This window comes from Mustelus asterias, chromosome 8 (assembly GCF_964213995.1).
Source record: "Mustelus asterias chromosome 8, sMusAst1.hap1.1, whole genome shotgun sequence".
Taxonomy (NCBI): domain Eukaryota; kingdom Metazoa; phylum Chordata; class Chondrichthyes; order Carcharhiniformes; family Triakidae; genus Mustelus; species Mustelus asterias.
In genome coordinates, this window is record NC_135808.1 from 94,387,774 (window position 1) to 94,409,765 (window position 21,992).

General features: G+C 41.7%; 1 protein-coding gene across 1 annotated transcript in view; it reads left to right on the plus strand.

Annotated features, from left to right (window-relative positions):
• patj (PATJ crumbs cell polarity complex component) overlaps positions 1–21,992 on the plus strand; it is a 364,256-nt gene that overhangs the window by 146,781 nt on the left and 195,483 nt on the right. The window contains exon 28 of the mRNA XM_078218535.1: positions 14,424–14,489. Within this exon, the coding sequence (XP_078074661.1) occupies positions 14,424–14,489 (66 nt within the window). The remainder of the gene's footprint in view (positions 1–14,423; positions 14,490–21,992) is intronic.

A 21,992-nucleotide genomic window follows, 5' to 3' on the forward strand; every position in this document is an offset into this window, starting at 1 on the left:
CATGGCTCAAATTCTGGTGTGGGAGAAGTGGGTTCCAGTTCTTTGGGCAGTGCACCACTATTGGGGAAGGTGGGATCTGTCTCGTTGGGACGGTCCACATCCAAACTATGTTTGAGCTGGTGTTATTGTGAACTGCATAACTGGGGAACTAGAAAGGGTTTTGAACTGTATAGTGGGGCAAGGGATCAATTTGCAAACCTAGGCATACTTGCTATAAATTGTGCTGACAGTCTTGAAGCTTCTATAGAGATTTTGTGGAGAGAGAGAGTTCTCAGGAACAGTCTGCACATATCTCTGATATTAGCAGACCTCCTTCTGCAACTGCTTAGTTTTTTCCTGCTGCTGACTCCGCACCTCCCATTACCACATTAGCACATGATTGATCACCCAGACCTTTTCAATTAACCTAATAAAAACCCCAGGGGAAATCTTCCTCTATAAACAAAGATCCATTAGCTCTATCCTAAATAAAGAGTACATGACTAAAATGAGTAATTATCCTACCCGCCCAGCATCTGAGCTGCATTTCTACCACACATACCAACTGCCTGTAGAATAAAGCTGAATTTTAAACATTCCCCTTAAAAAATAAAAAATATATATGTATATCAAATGCACTACTATCATCACAGTAGGTCAATAGAGATGCAATAGCAAACATTTCAGGAGATATTTCAGAATGCACATTTCAGTGAGCAAGAATATGTCCAAGGGATGGACCATCATCCATAGTTAACTAGAAAGTTTAAATATAGGATCAAACTTTAAGAAAACGCACATAATTGTGCAAAGACAGGTCGCAGGCAAGAAGATTGGACAGAATATAAGGAAGAACAAAGGATGACTAAAAGCTTAATAAGGAGGGAAAAAATAGAGTACAAGAGAAAGCTAGCCAGAAATATGAAACAGATAGTAAGAGTTTTTATAAATATTTAAGAAAGGAAATGTGTCAACAAAGTGAGTGTCGGTTCAAACAAAAGTGAGTCTGGAGAATTGCTAATGGAAAAGAAAGGGATGACAGATGAATTGAACAGGTATTTTGCATCAGTCTTCACTATAGAGGATACAAGTAACAATCTCAACATTTAAGATGTATTTGGATGGGCACTTGAAATGCCATAGCATACAAAGCTACATACCAAGTACTGGAAAATGGGATTGGATTAGAATAGATAGATGCCTGATGGCCAGTGCAGACACACTGGGCTCTTTTTGCACTACAAAACTCTATGGGTGGGATTTTCCGGCCGCACTCACCCCAAGACCAGCAAATGCCACCCGAGGTCAACAGACACGTTGCATGGTCCTGTCCCGCCCATTACGATCCCCATGGCGGATGGGATGGCAAAATTCTGCCCTATGACACTATAACTTCCCAGAAGTACTAGAAATCAGGAAATTGAAGGGAGGGAGAAGCTCAGGAAAATTACTGTCACCAGAGAAGCGATACTGAGTAAATTCTTGGAGCTGTGGGCTAACAGGAGCTCGGATCGTGATGAACTTTATCCAAAGGTTTTAAAAGAAGTCTCCAGAGAAATTGTTAATCCATTGCTTTTCCAAAACTCCCTAAATTCAGAGATGGCCCCATTAGGTTGGAAGATAGCAAATGTAACTAAATTATTCAAAAATAGAGGAAGACAAAGTGAGAAACTGAAGGCCAATTAGCTTAACGTTTGTCATAGTGAAAATGTTAGAAGCTATTACTAAAGAAGTTATAACAGGGCACTTAGATAAGCTCAAGATAATCAGGCAAAGTCAATATAGTTTTGTGAAAGATAAGTTATGTTTAACCAATTTATTGGAGTTCTTTGAGGAAGTAACCTGTACTTTGGATAAAGGGGAACTGGTGAATGTACTATATTTACATAGAAACATAGAAGATAGGAGCAGGACGAGGCCATTTGGCCCTTGGAGCCTGCTCCGCCATTCATCACGATCATGGCTGATCATCCAACTCAATAGCTTAATCCTGCTTTCTCCCCATAATCTTTGATCCCATTCGCTCCAAGTGCTATATCTAGCCACCTGTTGAATACATTCAATGTTTTGACATCAACTACTTCCTGTGGTAATGAATTCCACAGGCTCACCACTCTTTGGGTGAAGAAATGTCTCCTTATCTCCGTCTTAAATGGTATACCATGTATCCTCTAACTGTGATCCCCTGGTTCTGGACACCCCCATTATCGGGAATATCCTCCCTGCATCTATCCTGTCTAGTTCTGTTAGAATTTTATAAGCTTCTATGAGATCCCCCATTGTTCGTCTAAACTCCAGTAAAAACAATCCTAACCTAGTCAATCTCTCCTCATACATCATTCTCGTCATCCCCGGAATCAGCCTGGTAAACCTTCGCTGTACTCCCTCGAGAGCAAGAATCTCCTTCCTCAGAAAAGGAGACCAAAACTGCACTCGATACTTTAGGTGTGGCCTCACCAAGGCCCTGTATAATTGCAACAGCATATCCCTGCTCCTGTACTTGAAACCTCTCATGATGAAAGCCAACGTACCATTTGTCTTCTTTACCGCCTGCTGCACCTGCTGGCTTACCTTCAGTGACTAGTGCACAAGGGCACCCAGATCCCACTGCACACTCCCCTCTCCCAATTTACAGCCATTCAGGTAGTAATCTGCCTTCTTGTTTTTACGTCCAAAGTGAATAACCTCACATTTATCCAAATTATACTGCATCTGCCATTGATTTGCCCACTCACCTAACCTGTCCAGAACATGCTGAAGGATCTCTGCATCCTCGTCACAGTTCACCCTCCCACCCAATTTGGTATCAACTGCAAACTTTGAGATGTTACATTTTGTTCCCTCATCCAAATCATTAATATATATTGTGAATAAGTGGGGTTCCAGCACCAATCCCTGTGGCACCCCACTAGTTACTGCCTGCCAATTTCAAAAGGACCCATTAATTCCTATTCTTTGTTACCTCTCTGTCAACCAGTTTTCTATCCATCTCGATACATTTTCCCCAATCCCATGTTCTTTAATCTTGCATGATAATCTCTTATGCGGTACTTTGTCAAACGCTTTCTGAAAGTCCAAATATACCACATCAACTGATTCCCCATGTCAACTCTACTAGTTACATCTTCAAAGAATTCCAACAGATTTATCAAGCATGATTTCCCCTTACATTTCCAGAAAGCATTTGATAAAGCCACTCAAAGGTTATTGCGGAAAATAAAAACTCATGTTATAGGGGGTAACATATTGGCATGGACAGAAGATTGGCTGGTAACAGGAAGTAGAGAGCAGGATTAAATGGGTCTTTTTCAGGTTGGCAAGATGTAATGAGTAGCGTGCCATAGGCATCAGTGCTGGGATATCCGCTGTTCACAACTTATATAAATAAGGTACTTGGATGAAGGGATGGTTGCAAATTTGCCGATGACACACAGAAACATTGCAGCATATGTTGTCAAGAGGACATAAGGAGGCTACAAAAAGACATGGATAGATTAAGTGAGTTGGCAAAGATCTGCCAAATGGAATATAATATGGGAAATGTTGGCAAGAAAAAAAGAAGCATATTATCTAAATGGTGAGAGATTGCAGAGCTTTGAGGTGCAGAGGGATCTGGATGTTCTAGTACATGAATCACAAAAGGCTATTATGCAGGTACAGCAAGTAATTAGGAAAACTAATAGAATGTCACCATTTATTACGAGGGGAATTGAATAAAATAGTAGCAAGGTTATGCTTCAGTTGTACAGGGCACTAGTGAGACCACATTTGGAGTAATGTGTACAATATTGGTCACGTTATTTAAGGAAGGATGTAAATGTGTCGGAAGCAGTTCAGAAAATGCTTACCAGACTAATACCTGGAATGGGTGGGATGAGGAAAGGTTGGACAGGTTAGGCTTGTGTACACTGGAGTTTAGAAGTGGAAGAGGAGTCATGATTGAAACATATAAGACCCTGGGGGGTCTTGACAGGGTGAATGTGGAGAATATGTTTTCTCTTGTGGGAGAATCTAGAACTCGGGGTCACTGTTTAACAATAAGGGATCATCCATTAAAAGCAGAGATGAGGCATGATTTTTTTCACTCAGAGGGTTGCGAGTCTTTGGAACTCTCTTCCTGAAAAGGTGATGGAAGCAGGATCTTTGAATATTTTTAAGGTAGAGGTGGATAGATTCTTGGTAAGCAATGGGGTGATATGTTTTTCGGAATAGACAGAATGCAGATTTGAGGTTACTATCAGATTAGCCGTGATCTCATTAAATGGTAGAGCAGGCTTTGGGGTCTGAATGGTCTACTGCTACTTGTAAGTATGTTTGTATGAACAAATGTGGCATCAGAGAACCCTAACAAAACTGATGTCATTGGGAATCGAGGGAAAACCCTCTACTGGTTGGGGTCATACCTAACACAAAGGAAGATGGTTCTGGTTATGAAGGTCAATTAACTCAATCCCAGGACATCACTGCAGGCCCAACCATCTTCAGCTGCTTTATCAATGACTTTCCTTCCATGATAAGGCCAGAAGTGGAGAAGTGTGCTGATAATGCACAATGTTCAGCACCATGTATCCTCAGATACTGAAGCAGGCTATGTGTCCATATACAGCAAGACCTGGACAACATTAAGGCTTGGGCTGATAAGTGGCAAGTAACATTCACGCCAGACAGTGACTACCTTCAAGAAGAGAGAATCTAATCATCCCCCCATGACTTTTAATTACATTTTATTGCTGATTTCCCCCAATCAATATCCTGGGATTTATTACTGACCAGAAACTTTAGTAACCAAATGTATACTGTGAGTACAAGAGCAAGTTAGAGGCTAGTAATTCTGTGGCAAATAATTCACCTCCTGACCCCTCAAAGTCAATCCATCACCTACAAGGTACAAGTCAGGTCTGTGATGCAACTCTCTCCACTTATCTGGATGAGTGCAGCTCCAACAACTCAAGAAGCTCAACACCATGAAGGACAAAGCAGTACGCTTGATTGGCATCCCATCCACCACTGTAAATATTCATTGCCACCACCACTCATGCACAGTGGCAACAGTGTATACCATACCATTTATAAGATGCACTACAGCAACTAACCTCGGCTGCTTCAACAGCATCTTCCGAACCACGACCTCTACCCACTAGAAGGACAAGGGCAGCAAATGCATGGGAACACCACAAGCTGCATGTTTCCCTCCAAACCGTCTTATCTGCTGAGTGATTTGAACATTGCTGTGTTTATTTCAGACTTGCGGGATCCATGGTATTTTGCTTTTGCACTGCAGCCGGGATGCATGGTATTTAATGTCAATGTTATATGTTGTAGTCTGAGATCCTGGAATTCACAATTCCAAAGCCGTGCATGCAACTTAGAACATTCCATGAACTTTCCCCCCCAACCAATTTTGCGGCTTGTTTTGCTTTGCTGGACAGCTAAGCTACATTGGATTAGGCTCTGCATCCGTAGTGTTTCCTGTGATCCTGTTTTTCCAACACTTATTGACAGGCGTGTTCCTAACTTTGCATGTTTAATAAAATCTGTCATGTAAAAATTATATGGGTTATATTAATCAGGTGGCTTTGGAGAAACTTTGTCCCTATGGGAGGTAAATTTGCAAAATGTAAAGTACATGGACATGAAGAAACTGTAAATCAGCGGGGTTTTGAAGATCGGAGTCATTGACATCTTCTAATTCAAAACATTACGTATGATCTGCAATTAACCCCGTCACTGAAACAATAGAAAATACATTACTTTTACGTAGTACCTTTCATATCGTCAGAATGTCCCATCATGCTTTACAGGCAATACATTATTTTGAAAGTGCAGCCACTGTATAGGTAAATGTAGCAGCCACTTTATGCATGATAAGGTTCCACAAAGACCAAACCAGACGAGTAAGCAATTAATCTGCTTTTATTGATGTTGTTTGATGGATAAAGGTTGACCAGAATATTGGGAGAACTCCCCCGCTCTTCAGCAACATAATAAGGCAGCTGAGACTTCAGTTCAGTGTTTCATTTGATAGACAACACCTCTGATTATGCAGCATTCCCTCATGAGCTTGAACCCAACATACTCTAACTCCAAGGTGGAATCATTTACACTGAGCATCTAACTTTCTTGCTTTGCCATCATTTGGAACACAGAAGGTAAATACTTTCTCTAAATAATAAATAGTTTTTGATTGTATGTTTTAAATAATCGTTTTAATTGTTCTAGACAGCATTTTGAAAATTGTTATCAGACTGAAATTTAAAGATTCAAAAACTCAAGACCTGCCATCAAATCATGACACATGATTTGCTTTAGGTTGCTGCAGCATTCCAGAAATGATAGTAGTCATATTACTATCATATTTTCATTGTAGAAAAGACAACTAAACCAGGAGACTCTTGAAGGCAGGAGTTCCACCACAGATTTGGTGGTTGAGTGGTCTTCTACTGATTTCCTTCAGTCGGGAAATAGGGTTAGAATTCATGGGACGGTTTATTACCTGACCCTCCCCTCCGAGCAACGCTAAGTTCATGTGGTGGCCACTGCTGGGGCTACAGGGTCGTCCACGAAGAGCTGGCAGACTCCAACGAAGTGAGTGAGAGGGGTGCGGGGGGTTTGGAAGGTGCTGTTGAAGGATCCTTGGTGATTTCATGTGATGCATCTTGTGGGTGGTATACACTGCTGCTACTGTGTATTGGTGGTGGAGTGAGTGACTGTTTGTGGCTGGGGTACCAATTAGGGAAGCTTCTTTCTCCTGGATGGTGTCAAGCTTGTTGTTTGGGCTGCATTCATCCAGGCAAGTGGAGAGTATTCGATCACGGTCATTATTTATGCCTTGGTGAGCAGGCTTTGGGGAGTCAGGAGGTGAGTTACTCACCACAGGATACCTAGCATATGACCTGTTTTTGTAGCCACAGTATTTAGATGGCTAATCCAGTTCAGGTTCTGGTCAGTGGTAACCCTCAGGATGTTGATAGTGGGGGACCCAGCGATGATAATGCCATTGAATGTCAAAGGACTGTATGTTGCAGTAATTGATACTTCATTCAGAACCATACTTGAGAGGCATAGCCCTGCTCCTACAGAAGATCTGCCTGATACCAAGGCTGCGTAACATATTTATATATTTTGGTTATCAGCCTTGCACTGTGAATTCTAATAAGCAGCATTATACATGCTGCAACTGTAATTTAACTAACTGAAGGCTGAAGTCTGTGTTTCTTATCTCATTTTGCTTACCTATCTTGTCATGACCATGCATTTTTTAACTGTTATTATCCCATACCAGCATGCTGAGAAAGGACCCTAATAACTATTATTTTAAAGCTGTTAATGCTTATTACTACTTCAAAGCTATTAATGTAAACTTATTTCAATTACCCCACCAGGGCAATGGCTAGATTCTCTCTTGTTGGAGATGGTCACTGCCTGGCACTTGTATGGTGCAAATGTTACTTGTCATTTGTCAGGCCAAAGAACAGTACAGCAGAGGAACAGACCCTTCAGCCCACCAAGCCTGCGCTGATCACGTTGTCCTATCTAGAGCAACCACCTATATCCCTCTATTCCCCAACTGTTCATGTGTCTATCCAGATAAGTCTTAAATGTCACTAACGTGTCTGCCTGAACAACCTCACTTGGCAGTGCATTTCAGGCCCCCTCCACCCTCCATAAAGAACTTCCGCGCCACTCCTGAATATTGTCCAGGTCTTGCTGCATTTGGACATGGATTGTTTCAGCACCTGAGGAGTTGCAAATAGTGCTGAACATTGTGCAGTCTTCCCATCTCCACTTCTGAGCTTATGATAAAAGGAAGGTCATTGATGAAGCAGCTGAAGATTGTTGGGCCTAGGACACTACCCTGAGGAACGCCTACAGCGATGTCCTGGAACTAAGATGACTGACCTCCAACAACCGCAACCATCTTCCTTTATAGAATCATAGAATCCTACAGTGCAGAAGGAGGCCATTTGGCCCATCAAGTCTGCATTGACAACAATCCCACCTACCCAGGCCCTATCCCCATAACCCCATGCATTTACCCTAGCTAGTCCCCCTGACACTGAGGGGCAATTTAGCATGGCGAATCCACCTAACCCGCACATCTTTGGAGTGTGGGAGGAAACCAGAGCACCCGGAGGAAACCTACACAGACAGAGAGAATGTGCAAACTCCACACAGACCCAAGCTGGAATTCGAACCCGTGTCCCTGACGCTGGGAGGTAGCAATGCTAACCACTGTGCTACCGGTCATTCAATCTCTTCACCTCTTTTTTTCCCTCTCTCTTTAATGTGTTGGGTAAGAAATTGAGTTTGCTCGCACCCATTTTCTGGGTGTGACAAGCTACTTTAAAGCTCCAAGATGGCATCTGTGACGCATGGGCAAACTTGTATGCTAGGTATGAGTCTAACCAATGGAGGACTTCCCTCCATTCCCATTGACTCCAGTTTTGCTTGGGCTACTTGTTGCCACACCTAGCAATGCGCTTCCTTGTTAAGACCAGTCACTCACCACATGTCTTGAGTTAAGCTCTTTTGTCCCTGTTTGGATTAAGGCTGTAATGAGATGAGCAGCTGAGTGGCTGTTGATGATCACTACCATCGCTTGACTGGTGACTGAGAGTAGACTGATGGGGTGGTAATTAGCTGGGTTGGGTTTGCCCCCCTCCTTGTCTACATGACATACCAGGGCAATTTGCATTTTGCTGAGTTGATGTCAATGTCTAGTTTTACTAGAACAGCTTGGATAGGGGTGTGGCAAGTTCTGAAGTATGTCTTCAATACTATTGCCAGAATATTGTCAGAGTTCATAGCCTTTGCAATATCCATTGCCTTCAGCCATTTCTTGATGCCATGTGGAGTGAATTGAATTGGCTGAAGACTGGCATCTGTGATGCCTGCGGGCCTCCGGGGGAAGCCAAGCTGGACCATCCACTCGGCACTTTTGGCTGAAGAAAGTTACTAATGCTTCTGCCTTGTCTTTTGCTCTGCTGTACTGGGCTGCCCCATCATTGAAGATTCATATTTGTGGAGCCTCCTCCACCAGTGAGTTGATTCATTGTCCACCACCAATGACGACTGTATATGGCAGGACTGCAAAGCTTAGATCTGATCCATTGGTTTTGGAATTGCTGTTTGACATGCAAGTAATCCTGTGTTGCAGCTTCACCAGATTGATACCTTATTTTTAGGCATGCCTGTTGCTGCTCTTGGCATTCTCTCCTGCACTCTTCATTAAGTGTGTCAGTAGACATTAGGCCAAAGTGAAGGCTGGATATCTGATGTCTCCACTGCTTCCTGTAAAATGTGTGGTTGAGATGGGGTTAGTGTTGTAAAACCTAGCCCTAAAGCTTTTTAAATGATAGGATACATTCTGTTTAATAGAACATTATTTCTATACTAATTTTTTAAGAAATTTGAAATATCATCTGTTTATTTCTTCAATGTAAATACATCTTATTAAAAAATTCTAAAAATACAATTTTATATCAATTTGCTCATACAACTCCAATGCTGTGTTTCAGTTTTAATGAACTCTTAAATGTTAATAATTCCAACAGGTGTGATCACCAAATCTTTGGAAACGTTTAACAGCAATATGTGCTACAAAATTTTAATTTATATTGCATTTTCATGTATATTTTAAGTTTATTCATGAAGATTTTGATTGAAGCATATACTTTTTTTTTTATTTTGGAAAGCTGCACCATTTCTACCTAATCAGTCACTTCTTTGGATTTTGTTCAGCTTTTGAATACACTGACTTCTAAGATGCTCAAATCCCAATTTGAGTTAGTCTAGGGATTTACATTCATTAATTATAGTGCATTTCTGAAGATAATTACATTCTGATCCATGAGTTGAAGTGTCAGTAATGCACCACACTTGACTTGTATGTATAATATGAATAATTATGTTTAGTTACTGAACGTCATTTAGGTCAGTGTGCGCAAAATGATAACCTGTCTTTTAACATGTACTTGTTGTAACAGTGGTGCTTATGATATACACAAGTGTTTCCTGAACATAAAATTGTAGTGGATAATTTGTTGAACAAGAGTTAAGCCAGCATTGTGAAAACAAAAGTGCTGTGTGCTTCTGTATTCCCTAATTACCAGTTAACTAATTAACAAATAAAGAGATATAATATGTAAATATATGCCATTGGCTTCCAAATTGTTTCTCTAATTCTCTAACCATAAAATCTTGAAAATGGTCCCTTCAAGAATGAGAAGAATCAAATAATGAATTAGATAGAGGTTATTGCATTTGTGACATGGTCCATATTCACAGGTTGACTGTTGTTTGATGTTCCCACATTATGGATATCTTTTAATAATTTTGTCTGGCAATAAATAAACTATGGTGAAATTAATCCATTAGGTTTTGTACAGTTCAGAAGGACTCGCAGACAATCAGTAAAAATTATACAGCAGGAATAATGTTCTAACAGCTTTAACCATAATCCCCTATTTTGAATACTTTTCACTCCCTCTAACTCACTTTTCCGTCTCTTCAAAAATTAAAAAAGAAAACTGCAAAATCTTAAAAAGCCCAAGAAGGAAGGGAAAATACAGGAATATACATCTCATGGAAACGCCTCACCAGGTTTACTGGTTACCAGGCTCTCAGTTGTTCCAATCCAAATTATTTATCCTTTCACTTCAATTTTGCTCAATTTGACAGGTATCGGTGTGTTTAATTCTATCCCAATTGTTTTAAAATTGCTTTCACTATGGTGTATGTGTGAGTGCCTTGATCATTTAATGCTGTTGTTTCACTCAGCTGGTTCCATTAACTATTTTATGCCATGTTGTTTGTCAAGTAATGTGCATTCCTGAGACCTGCCTGCTCTTCAATGCATTATTGCAAGTACCTCCAAACCCTTGAATGGGTCCATTTTGAACTGGTTTCTTGCATGTTAGTTAGTTCACATGTTTACATCTGCACACTTACACTTTGCCCCAAGTGTCTTGTTCCAATTGCAGTTACCTGTAAAGCAAAGCACAAAAGATCCACTCTGCTTGGGGATTAATTAATCTGATCATATCTGACAATTTAGAAACTTAAAATTTGCAACTCCCAATTCCTGTAAAAATATAAATACATCTTCAGCTGTTAACAGACAAGAGTTAATTCTGCGTTGCTTTGAAAAGGGTTGAGTAAAAATTCTCAAATGGATGTCATTCCATCACATCCTTCTATTTTTAATCTAACAAGAACACAGTCTGGAACTCATTTCTATTTAACAATCTCTCCTTTTAAATTCTCTTTTCAGTATCCAATCTCAATATGTTCCTTTTTCAATGTGCCAGTTCTGTCAGGAATAACTCTTTGTACCTGACAAGAAGTTTTAACCCAAGATCAATCCAACACAGGATTTGGCATAATTATTTCAAATATCCCAAATTTTAATTAAATTAAAACTATCTCATTTTCATGTGTGAATTTGTATCTGGATTAAAATTCCCACATGCTTATCAAAATATCCTGAAATCATGATTCTGGCCAGTAAACATGACCCTAGGTTCATAACTTTTTTGACTTAAATCACTTAAACAGACAAAAAACCTCAATGCTTGAAGCATTCAATGCGCACATATCATCCATACACAAGCAGAGAAACATAGCGAGTACTTCACAAGTCAAAGCTTCATTCAAGAATTGTTTAACACAAGTCTATTTTATTTACAACCTAATTATTTACATTTTATTATTTTTTGTTAGGGATGGGTAACTCCTGCAATAACATCTTTCTCTCTGCTGTAGTAAAAGGCAGTGTCAAGATGTTCCTTATCTGGGTCCATTCACGCTGTGTTTTCATCACTGTTTGATAAGCAACCATTCTTGTTGTTAAATGACCTTTGCCTACTTTCTGGGCACAAATTTTCTGAAACTAGCACAACATAATCGATTATAAATTTAATAGTAGCCTAAATTGATTGATGAGGGCAGAGTGGTGGATGTTGTCGACATGGACTTCAGCAAGGCCTATGACAAGGTCTCTCATGGCAAGCTGATACAGAAGGTGAAGTCACATGGGATCCGCAGTGAGTTGGTAAGATGGATACAGAACTGGCTTGGTCATAGAAAACAGAGAGTAGCGGTGGAAGGGTGTTTTTCTGACTGGAGATCTGTGACAAGTGATGTTCTGCAGGGATCAGTGCTGGAACCCCTGTTGTTTGTAGTATATATAAATGATTTGGAGGAGAATGTAGGTGGTCTGATTTGTAAGTTTGCAGATGACACACAGATTGGGGGAGCTGCAGATAATCAGGAGGATTGCCAAAGTATATAGCAAGATATAGATAGGCTGGAGACTTGGGTAGTGAAGTGGCAGATGGAATTTAATCCAGACAAATTCGAGGTGATGCGTTTTGGAAGGAAAAATGCAGGAGTGAAGTATGCAGTAAATGGCAGAACCCTTAGAAACATTAGACCTGATAGAAGTTTACAAAATTATGAGAGGCATGGATATAATGGATAATCACAGTCTTTTTCCCAGGGGAGAAATGTCATTTACTAGAGGACATAGGTTGAATGTAAAAGGGGGAATGTTTAAAGGAGATGTGAGAGGCAAGTGTTTTACACAGACAGTGGTAAGTGCCTGGAATGCACTGCCAGAGTAAAGTTAAAGTTTATTTATTAGTCACAAGTAAGGCTTACATTAACACTGCAATGAAGTTACTGTGAAATTCCCCCAGTCGCCACAGTCCAGCGCCTGTTCGGGTCAATGCACCTAACCAGCACGTCTTTCAGAATGTGGGAGGAAACCGGAGCACCCGGAGGAAACCCACGCAGACACGGGGAGAATGTGCAAACTCCACACAGACAGTGACCCAAGCCGGGAACTGAACCCAGGTCCCTGGCGCTGTGAAGCAGCAGTGCTAACCAGTGTGCTACCATGCCGCCCCGTAGGTGGTAGAAGCAGATACAATAGCAACGTTTAAGAGGCATCTTGACAGATACATGAATAGGCAGGGAATAGAGGGATATGGACCACATGGAAACAAATTATCTTTAGTTTAGAAAGGCGTTATGTGTTGACGCAGGCTTGTTGGGCTGAAGGACCTGTTCCTGTGCTGTACTGTTTTTTAGTTCTGTTTTTTAAGGACATCTTATAGTCATTGATGATGAAAGATTTCAATGACAACATTACAATTAACATAATATCTGAAGTCACTCAGAGCTTGAATTCAGAAAAGAGTGGCATTTCCTCAAATGTTGCCACATATAAAAATTGCATTTAATTTATGAAAAAATAACATTAAAATGGTATGGCTTTTCAGGTAACAAATGAAATTTGATATCCTTGCAGGGCCATCAACTACCTTTGTTCCACATGTTTTACAAGCAGTGGTTCACTTTGTGACGAAGTTTTCATAACTTCTATAACCAAATATTACTACTGTTGATGACAACATGACTGTTGTATAGTTTGTGAGAATAAAGCGCATGTTATGCATGAAGCAATTACCAAAGTGACTTCAGCATTTCACTGTAGTTACTACATGTAAACATGTTGAGGTAAACATGTCCACGTTGAGGTTTCGCTTGTGTGTGCTGATGACTTGTTTCCCTGGGGTGACTGTGGAACGGTCTGGGGTAGCCATGGAAATGTTGAGTCGAGCTTGGGCAGCCACAAAACAGTCAAATGGGAGCTGGACATGTAAGAGTCTGGTTGGGTTGGAGGTGGTAATGGAAGAGTTAAATCAGGGACAGCCATGAGAGAATTTAATTTGGTTAGAGATGGCCATGAAAGCATCTGGTTGGAGCGCCCGTGGTCGAGTTGGTTCTGGGGTGGCCATGGAAGGTTTGGATTGGGGGCAGCTATAGAAGCGTTCAACATCAGCAATAGGCATCGTGTGCTGGCGAGAACCAGCTAACCTTTATTTAGCTCATCACTTGGAGTTGCATCCTGTACCTCTAGGTTTTTCCACTGACACCAACAAATAGTTCCACTCACACGAGGTCAGTGAGAAAGGAAGAAAGGAAGGCTCTTGGGCTCCCTAATTGACAAACTGCTTGGCCAGTCATTGCTGTGGATCTAACAGTTCAGTCTCCAAAACAACACTCAATCGTAAGAGTGGATGGGATCAGCCAGGAGAACAAAACCTGTGCTGGTTTACATACATGGTTTGTGCCAAAACACTGATCAACTTATCAATTTTCCCCAGTCACAAGAAAATGTTTCAAGTCAGACTCAAGTCTGACTCACTGCCTCGAGTCTACCAGTCGGAGCCTCGAAACAGTATTAGTACCTTAATTTGCAAATGCAAAGTGCCTCATCTGCATCAGTCATGAAGAACAACATGATTTGAAGGAAACAAATGAATTTTTAATAAGTTTTAGATTGTTGCAGTTGAATGCAAATAGTGTTCAATGAACAAGTTGTATTTTTTTTTGCAAGACTTTTAAAACTGAATTTATTTTGGATTTCTGTTCAACAGCCTTACTCTGTAAATCAAAACAAACCTGGACAAAGAGGGGAAAGAGAAAGAAAAAGACTTGTAAAGGTAACCTCTTAAAAAAGAATATTCTGATAATAGATAGCTTTTTATTCGCTGTAAATTGCTCCATATTTCAAAGTATTTAGTCAAAATATAGAATGAGAATCCTTTCTTTTCCTGTTATTTAACTTTACTTTTCATGTAATTTTGTTTCATGATTGCAGCAATGTGACTTTTAGAGAAAGTGTTGGATTCAAAGATTGGAATTCAGATCCAAATGAACTGATTATTAAAACAGTTTTTTTGTATTTTGGCTACAGTGGTCAAGACGATAGATTAAATTATCTTTTACACCAATAAAAACAACTTGCAATTATATAATAACGTTAACATAGAAAAACATCCAAAAATGGATCAGAGTTGTAATCATAATGGACATCGAGACAAAGAAGGGGAATATTAGGAAGGTGTACTAAAACATGGTCAGAGAAGTCGGCTCAAGGAGGGTATTAAGAAGACAGAGAGAGATGGAGAAGTTTACTGAAGAACTGACATATTGTGAAGGTTAGCATAATGGTGAGAGCATCGGTGAGTTCATAAGAGATTGAGGAATGGAGAATTTGAATGGTGGATTTTGAGGGCTTGTGGAGACTACAGAAAGAGGAAGGACCCGGGCTCTGAAGAGATTTGAACACAGTGGTGAATAGGATATGGGCAGCAGGATTTTGGATGAGCTGAAGTTTACTGAGAATAGTTTATTTTTTTGTTCATTCGTGGGACATGGCTGGCCTGGTTGGACGGCGCTGGCTTGTCAGCATTTATTGCCTATCCCTAGTTGCCCTTGGAGGGCAGTTGAGAGTCAACCACATTGCTGTGGCTCTGGAGTCACATGTAGGCCAGGCTGGGTAAGAATGGCAGATTTCCTTCCCTAAAGGACATTAGTGAACCAGATGGGTTTTTCCGACAATCGACATTGGTTTCATGGTCATCAGTAGATTCTTAATTCCAGATTTTATTTTATTGAGTTCAAATTCCACTATCTGCCGTGGTAGGATTCAAACCCGGGTCCCCAGAATATTAGCTGAGTTTCTGGATTAATAGTCCAGCAATAATACCACTAGGTCATCGCCTCCTATAAATAGATTGGAGACTTGGGCACAGAAATGGCAGATGGAATCTAATCTGGACAAATGCACGGTGATGCATTTTGGGGGATCAATTTTAGGTGAGTTATGCTCAAAATGGCAGAACCCTGAGGAACATTAACATACAGAGATATCTGGGCGTGCAGGTCAACAGTTCCCTAAAAGTGGCAACACAGGTGGCCAAAGTGGTTAAGAAGGCATATGGCATGCTTGCCTTCATTGGCACTGAGTACAAGTTGGCAAATCGTGTTGCAGCTATATAAAACCTTGGTTAGGTCGCATTTAGAGTATTGCGTGCAGTTGTGGTCGCCATACTACCAAAAGGGTGTGGAAGCTTTAGAGAGAGAGCAAAGAATGTTCACCAGGATGTTGCCTGATCTCAAGGAGAGGCTGAATAAACTAGGATTGTTTTCACTGGGAAGACGGAGGCTGAGGGGAGACCTGATAAAGATCTACAATATTGAGAGTGGCATAGACGGGGTGAATAGTCAGAGGCTTTTTCTCCGGACGCAAGTGTCAATTACAAGGGGACACAGATTCAAGTTGAGAGGGGGAATGTTTAAGGCAAACGAGCAGGGGGCTTTTTCATGCAGAGAGTGGTGGGTGCATGGAACTCGCTGCCAGTGGAAGTGGTGGAAACAGGCACATAAGCAGCATTTAAAAGGCATGCGGATGGGGACATGAATAGGGAGGGAATAGCGGGATATGCTCCGAGTAAGGGCAGAAGGCTTTTTTTTGTTTAGTTAGGACATCATAGAACATAGAACATTACAGCGCAGTACAGGCCCTTCGGCCCTCGATGTTGCGCCGACTAGTGGAACCAATCTAAAGCCCCTCTAATCTACGCTATTCCAATATCATCCATATGTTTATCCAATAACCATTTGAATGCTCTTAATGTTGACGAGTCCACTACTGCTGCAGGCAGGGCATTCCACGCCCTTACTACTCTCTGAGTAAAGAACCTATCTCTGACATCTGTCCTATATCTATCACCCCTCAATTTAAAGCTTTGTCCCCTCGTGCTAGCCATCACCATCCGAGGAAAAAGGCTCTCACTATCCACCCTATCTAATCCTCTGATCATCTTGTATGCCTCTATTAAGTCACCTCTCAACCTTCTTCTCTCTAACGAAAACAACCTCAAGCCCCTCAGCCTTTCCTCAAAAGATTTTTCCACCATACCAGGCAACATCCTGGTAAATCTCCTCTGCACCCTTTCCAACACTTCCACATCTTTCCTATAATACGGCGACCAGAACTGTATGCAATACTCCAAATACGGCCGCACCAGAGTTTTGTACAGTTGCAGCATGACCTCCTGGCTCCGAAACTCATTCCCTCTACCTATAAAAGCTAACACACCGTACGCCTTCTTAACAACCCTATCAACCTGGGTGCCAACTTTCAGGGATCTATGCATATGGACACCCAGATCCCTCTGTTCATCCACACTACCAAGTATCTTACCATTAGCCCAGTACTCTGTATTCCTGTTACTCCTTCCAAAGTGAATCACCTCTCACTTTTCCGCATTAAACTCCATTTGCCACCTCTCAGCCCAGCTCTGCAGCTTATCTATGTCCCTCTGTAACCTGCCACTTCCCTCCGCACTGTCTACAACTCCATCGACTTTAGTGTCATCCGCAAATTTACTAATCCATCCTTCCACGCCCTCATCCAGGTCATTAATAAAAATGGCAAACAGCAGTGGCCCCAAAACAGATCCTTGCGGTACACCACTAGTAACTGAACTCCAGGATGAATATTTCCCATCAACCACCACCCTCTGTTTTCTTACAGCTAGCCAATTCCTGATCCAAACCACTAAATCACCCTCAATCCCATGTGTCCGTATTTTCTGCAAAAGCTTACCATGAGTAACGTTATCAAACGTTTTGCTGAAATCCATATACACCACATCAACCGCTTTACCCTCATCCACCACTTTGGTCACCTTCTCAAAGAACTCAATAAGGTTTGTGAGGCACGACCTCCCCTTCACAAAACCGTGCTGACTATCCCTAATTAAATTATTCCTTTCTAGGTAATTATAAATCCTATCTCTTATAATCCTTTCCAATACTTTGCGCACAACAGAAGTAAGGCTCACCGGTCTATAATTACCAGGGTTGTCCCTACTCCTCTTCTTGAACAAGGGGACAACATTTGCTATCCTCCAGTCTTCTGGCACAGTTCCTGTAGACAATGACGACACAAAGATCAAAGCCAAAGGCTCTGCAATCTCCTCTCTAGCATCCCAGAGAATCCTAGGATAAATTCCATCCGGCCCAGGGGACTTATCTATTTTTACCCTTTCCAGAATTGCTAACACCTCCTCCTCATGAACATCAATCCCATCCAGTCCAACAGCCTGCATCTCAGTACTCCCCTCGACAACACTGTCCCTCTCCAGTGTGAATACCGACGAAAAATATTTATTTAGTGTCTCTCCTATCTCTTCAGACTCCACGCATCATGATCGGCACAGGCTTGGAGGGCTGAAGCGCCTGTTTCTATGCTGTACTTTTCTTTGTTCTTTATTCTTATTGTGCTAGACAGTGGAGGAAAGGTGTATGAGGAGGATGATGTATTTGAATATTTGACAGGGTGCACAAAGATCATGATCACTGTCACAAAGAATCTATTTCATGAGCTAGATTTGGACCGTTTCAATTCTGTGTGAGGGTTGTAAAGTGAGTTTCAGGAGAAATTAACTGTGATTTGAGATGAGAGAACTTGTCCTAGAACTTAAGGAAAGCCAGTTTGGAGATGGATGGGATGATAGGCTACAGGCATAGAGAGAATTAAAGGTAGATTTTGTAATATGAAGGGATGATAACGTGGGTTCTGAAAGGGAGGAACAGTACTCATTTGTATTATTAGTTAGCATGGGAATGGGAAGGGAAGGTGGTGAAATGTTCAGGGGAATGTGGCTAAGGGAACAGAAGATGATTGTTTCATTGACTAGATTAGCTTGGAGTGGACATAACTTTTTTTCAACCTTCTTCATTTATAGCAATGGAGTTACAGAAGTAGTGCAGAAGTGGGTGAAGATATCCATGAGCATTCAGTGTACTTATTTGAGTTGAGGGTGGATGGCACAGTATAGAGGAGTTTAAGTCATATATAAGAAAAATTGAAATAAAAAATCACCAGGTTGTTGGTGACCTGGACACCTAGAAACTTGAAGTTCTTGATCATTTCCACTTTATCCCCCTTGATGTAGACAGGGGCATGTCCTTCACGACGCTTCCTGAAGTCGATGGCTATCTCCTTCATTTTGTTGACATTAAGGGAGAGATTATTGTCGTTGCACCAGTTCACCAGATTCTCTATCTCTTTCCTGTACTCCGTCTCATCATTGTTTGAAATCCGACCCACTACGGTGGTATCATCAGCAAATTTGAAAATCGAGTTGGAGGGGAATTTGGCCATACAGTCATAGTATATAAGGAGTATAGTAAGGGGCTGAGGACACAGCCTTGTGGGGCACCGGTGTTGAGAATGATCATGGAGGAGATGTTGTTATCTATTCTTACTGATTGTGGTCTGTAGGTTAGGAAGTCTAGGATCCAGTTGCAGAGGGAGGAGCAGAGCCCCAGGCCCACAGAGTTTGAAGATGAGCTTTGTCGGAATAATGGTGTTGAAGGCTGAGCTGTAGTCAATAAATAGGAATCTAACATAGTTGTTTTTGTTGTCTAGATGTTCCAGGGTTGAGTGCAGGGCCAGGGTGATGGTGTCAGCTGTGGACCTGTTGTGGCAGTAGGTGAAGTGGAGTGGATCCAGGCAATCTGAGAGGCAGGAATTGATTTGTGCCATGACTAACCTTTTGAAGCACTTCATAATGATGGAAGTAAGAGCCACTGGACAATAGTCATTAAGGCACACTGCCTGGCTTTTTTTGGTACCGGGATGGTGGTCCTCTTCTTGAAGCACATAGGGACTTCAGATTGGCGTAAAGAGAGGTTAAAGATGTATGGGAATGCCCCCCCCACCAGCTGGTCTGTGCAGGTTCTGAGTGTTCGTCCGGGTACCCCGGCTAGTCACTTTCCGTGGATTGACTTTCGAGAAGGCTGCTCTGATGTCTGCAATGGTGACCTCAGGTGCAGGTTCGTCTGAGGCTTCCGGGATGGAGGGCGTGTTCTTACTGACCTCTTGCTCAAAAACGGGCATAAGAACATAAGAAATAGGAGGAGGAGTAGGCCATCTAACCCCTCGAGCCTGCCCCGCCATTCAGTAAGATCATGGCTGATCTGATAGTGGTTTAGTTCCACTTACCCGTCCGCTCACCATAACCCTTAATTCCCTTATTGATCAGAAATCTATCTACCTGTGACTTAAACATATTTAACGAGGTAGCCTCCGCTGCTTCAATGGGCTAAGAATTCCAGAGATTCACTACCCTCTGAGAGAAGAAGTCCCTCCTCAACTCTGTCCTAAACTGACTCCCCCTTATTTTGAGGCTGTGTCCTCTAGTTCTTGTTTCCTTTCTAAGTGGAAAGAATCTCTCTGCCTCTACCCTGTCTAGCCCCTACATTATCTTATATGTCTCTATAAGATCTCCCCTCAGCCTTCTAAACTCCAATGAGTACAGGCCCAATCTATTCAATCTCTCCTCATAAGCTATCCCCCTCATCTCTGGTATCAACCTGGTGAACCTTCTCTGTACTCCCTCCAAGGCCAATACATCCTTCCGCAAATAATTGCACACAGTACTCCAGTTGCGGCCTCACCAGTACCTTGCACAATTGCAGCAAGACCTCCCTGCTTTTATACTCCATCCCCTTCGCGATAAAGGCCAACATTCCATTTGCCTTCTTGATCACCTGCTGCACCTGCAAACTGAGTTTTTGTGATTCATGCACAAGGACCCCCAGGTCCCTCTGCACAGTAGCATGTTGTAATTTTCACCATTTAAATAATAGTCCATTTTACTATTATTCATTCCAAAGTGGATAACCTCACACTTGTCAAAGTTATACTCCATCTGCCAGATCCTTGCCCACTCACTTAGCCTATCCAAATCTCTCTGCAGACTTTCCGCATCCTCCATGCAATTCGCTTTCCCACTCATCTTTGTGTCATCCGCAAACTTTGTTACCCTTCACTCGGTCCCCTCCTCCAGATCGTCTATGTATATGGTAAACAGTTGAGGCCCCAGCACCGATCCCTGCGGCACGCCACTTGTCACCAACTGCCAACCAGTAAAGCACCCATTTATTCCAACTCTCTGCTTCCTGTTAGATAGCCAATCCTCTATCCATGCTAACACTTTACCCCCAACTCCGTGTGCCCTAATCTTCTGCAGCAACCTTTTGTGATGCACCTTATCGAACGCCTTCTGGAAATCCAAAAACACCACATCCACCGGTTCCCCTCTGTCAACCGCACTCGTTACATCTTCATAAAAATCCAGTAAATTCGTCAAACACGACTTTCCCTTCATGAATCCATGCTGCGTCTGCTTGATCGAACCATTTTTTTCCAGGTGTCCTGCTATTTCTTCTTTAATGATGGATTCCAGCAATTTCCCAACTACAGACGTTAAGCTAACCGGCCTGTAGTTACCCGCCTTTTGTCTACCTCCTTTTTTAAACAGTGGCGCCACATTAGCTGTTTTCCAATCAGCCGGCACTTCCCCAGAGTCCAGCGAATTTTGATAAATTACAACCAACGCATCCGCTATTACTTCTGCCATTTCTTTCAGTACCCTGGGATGCATTCCATCCGGGCCCGGGGACTTGTCTACCTTTAGTCCCATTAGCCTACCAAGCACTACCTCTTTAGTAATAGTAATCGTTTCAAGGACCTCACCCCCTACAGTCCCACGACCATCAATTTTCGGTAAGCTATTTGTGTCCTCTACCATGAAGACCGACACAAAAAACTTGTTTAAGGCCTCGGCCATTTCCTCGTTTCCCATTATTAAATCCCCCTTCTCGTCTTCTAAGGGTCCAACTTACTTTAGCTACTCTTTTCTTTTTTATATATTTGTAAAAACTTTTACTATCAGTTTTTATATTTTGTGCTAGTTTAGTTTCATAATCTATCTTTCCTTTCTTTATCGCTTTCTTAGTAGTTCTTTGTTGTTTTTTAAAGCTTTCCCAATCTTCTAATTCCCCACTAGTTTTGGCCATTCTGTACGCATCGGTTTTAAATTTAATACTCTCCTTTATTTCCTTAGTTATCCACAGCTGGTTATCCCTTTTCTTACATTCCTTTTTTATCACAGGAATATATTTTTGCTGAGTACTGAGAAAAATCTCCTGAAAAATCCGCCACTGGCATAGGTTGGGGAAGGAAACTGCAGGGGATGGGCACAATTGTAATGTGGAACTTGTTCAAGGAACAGCTACTACACGTCCTTGATAAATATGTACCTGTCAGGCAGGGAGGAAGCAGACGTGTGAGGGAACCATGG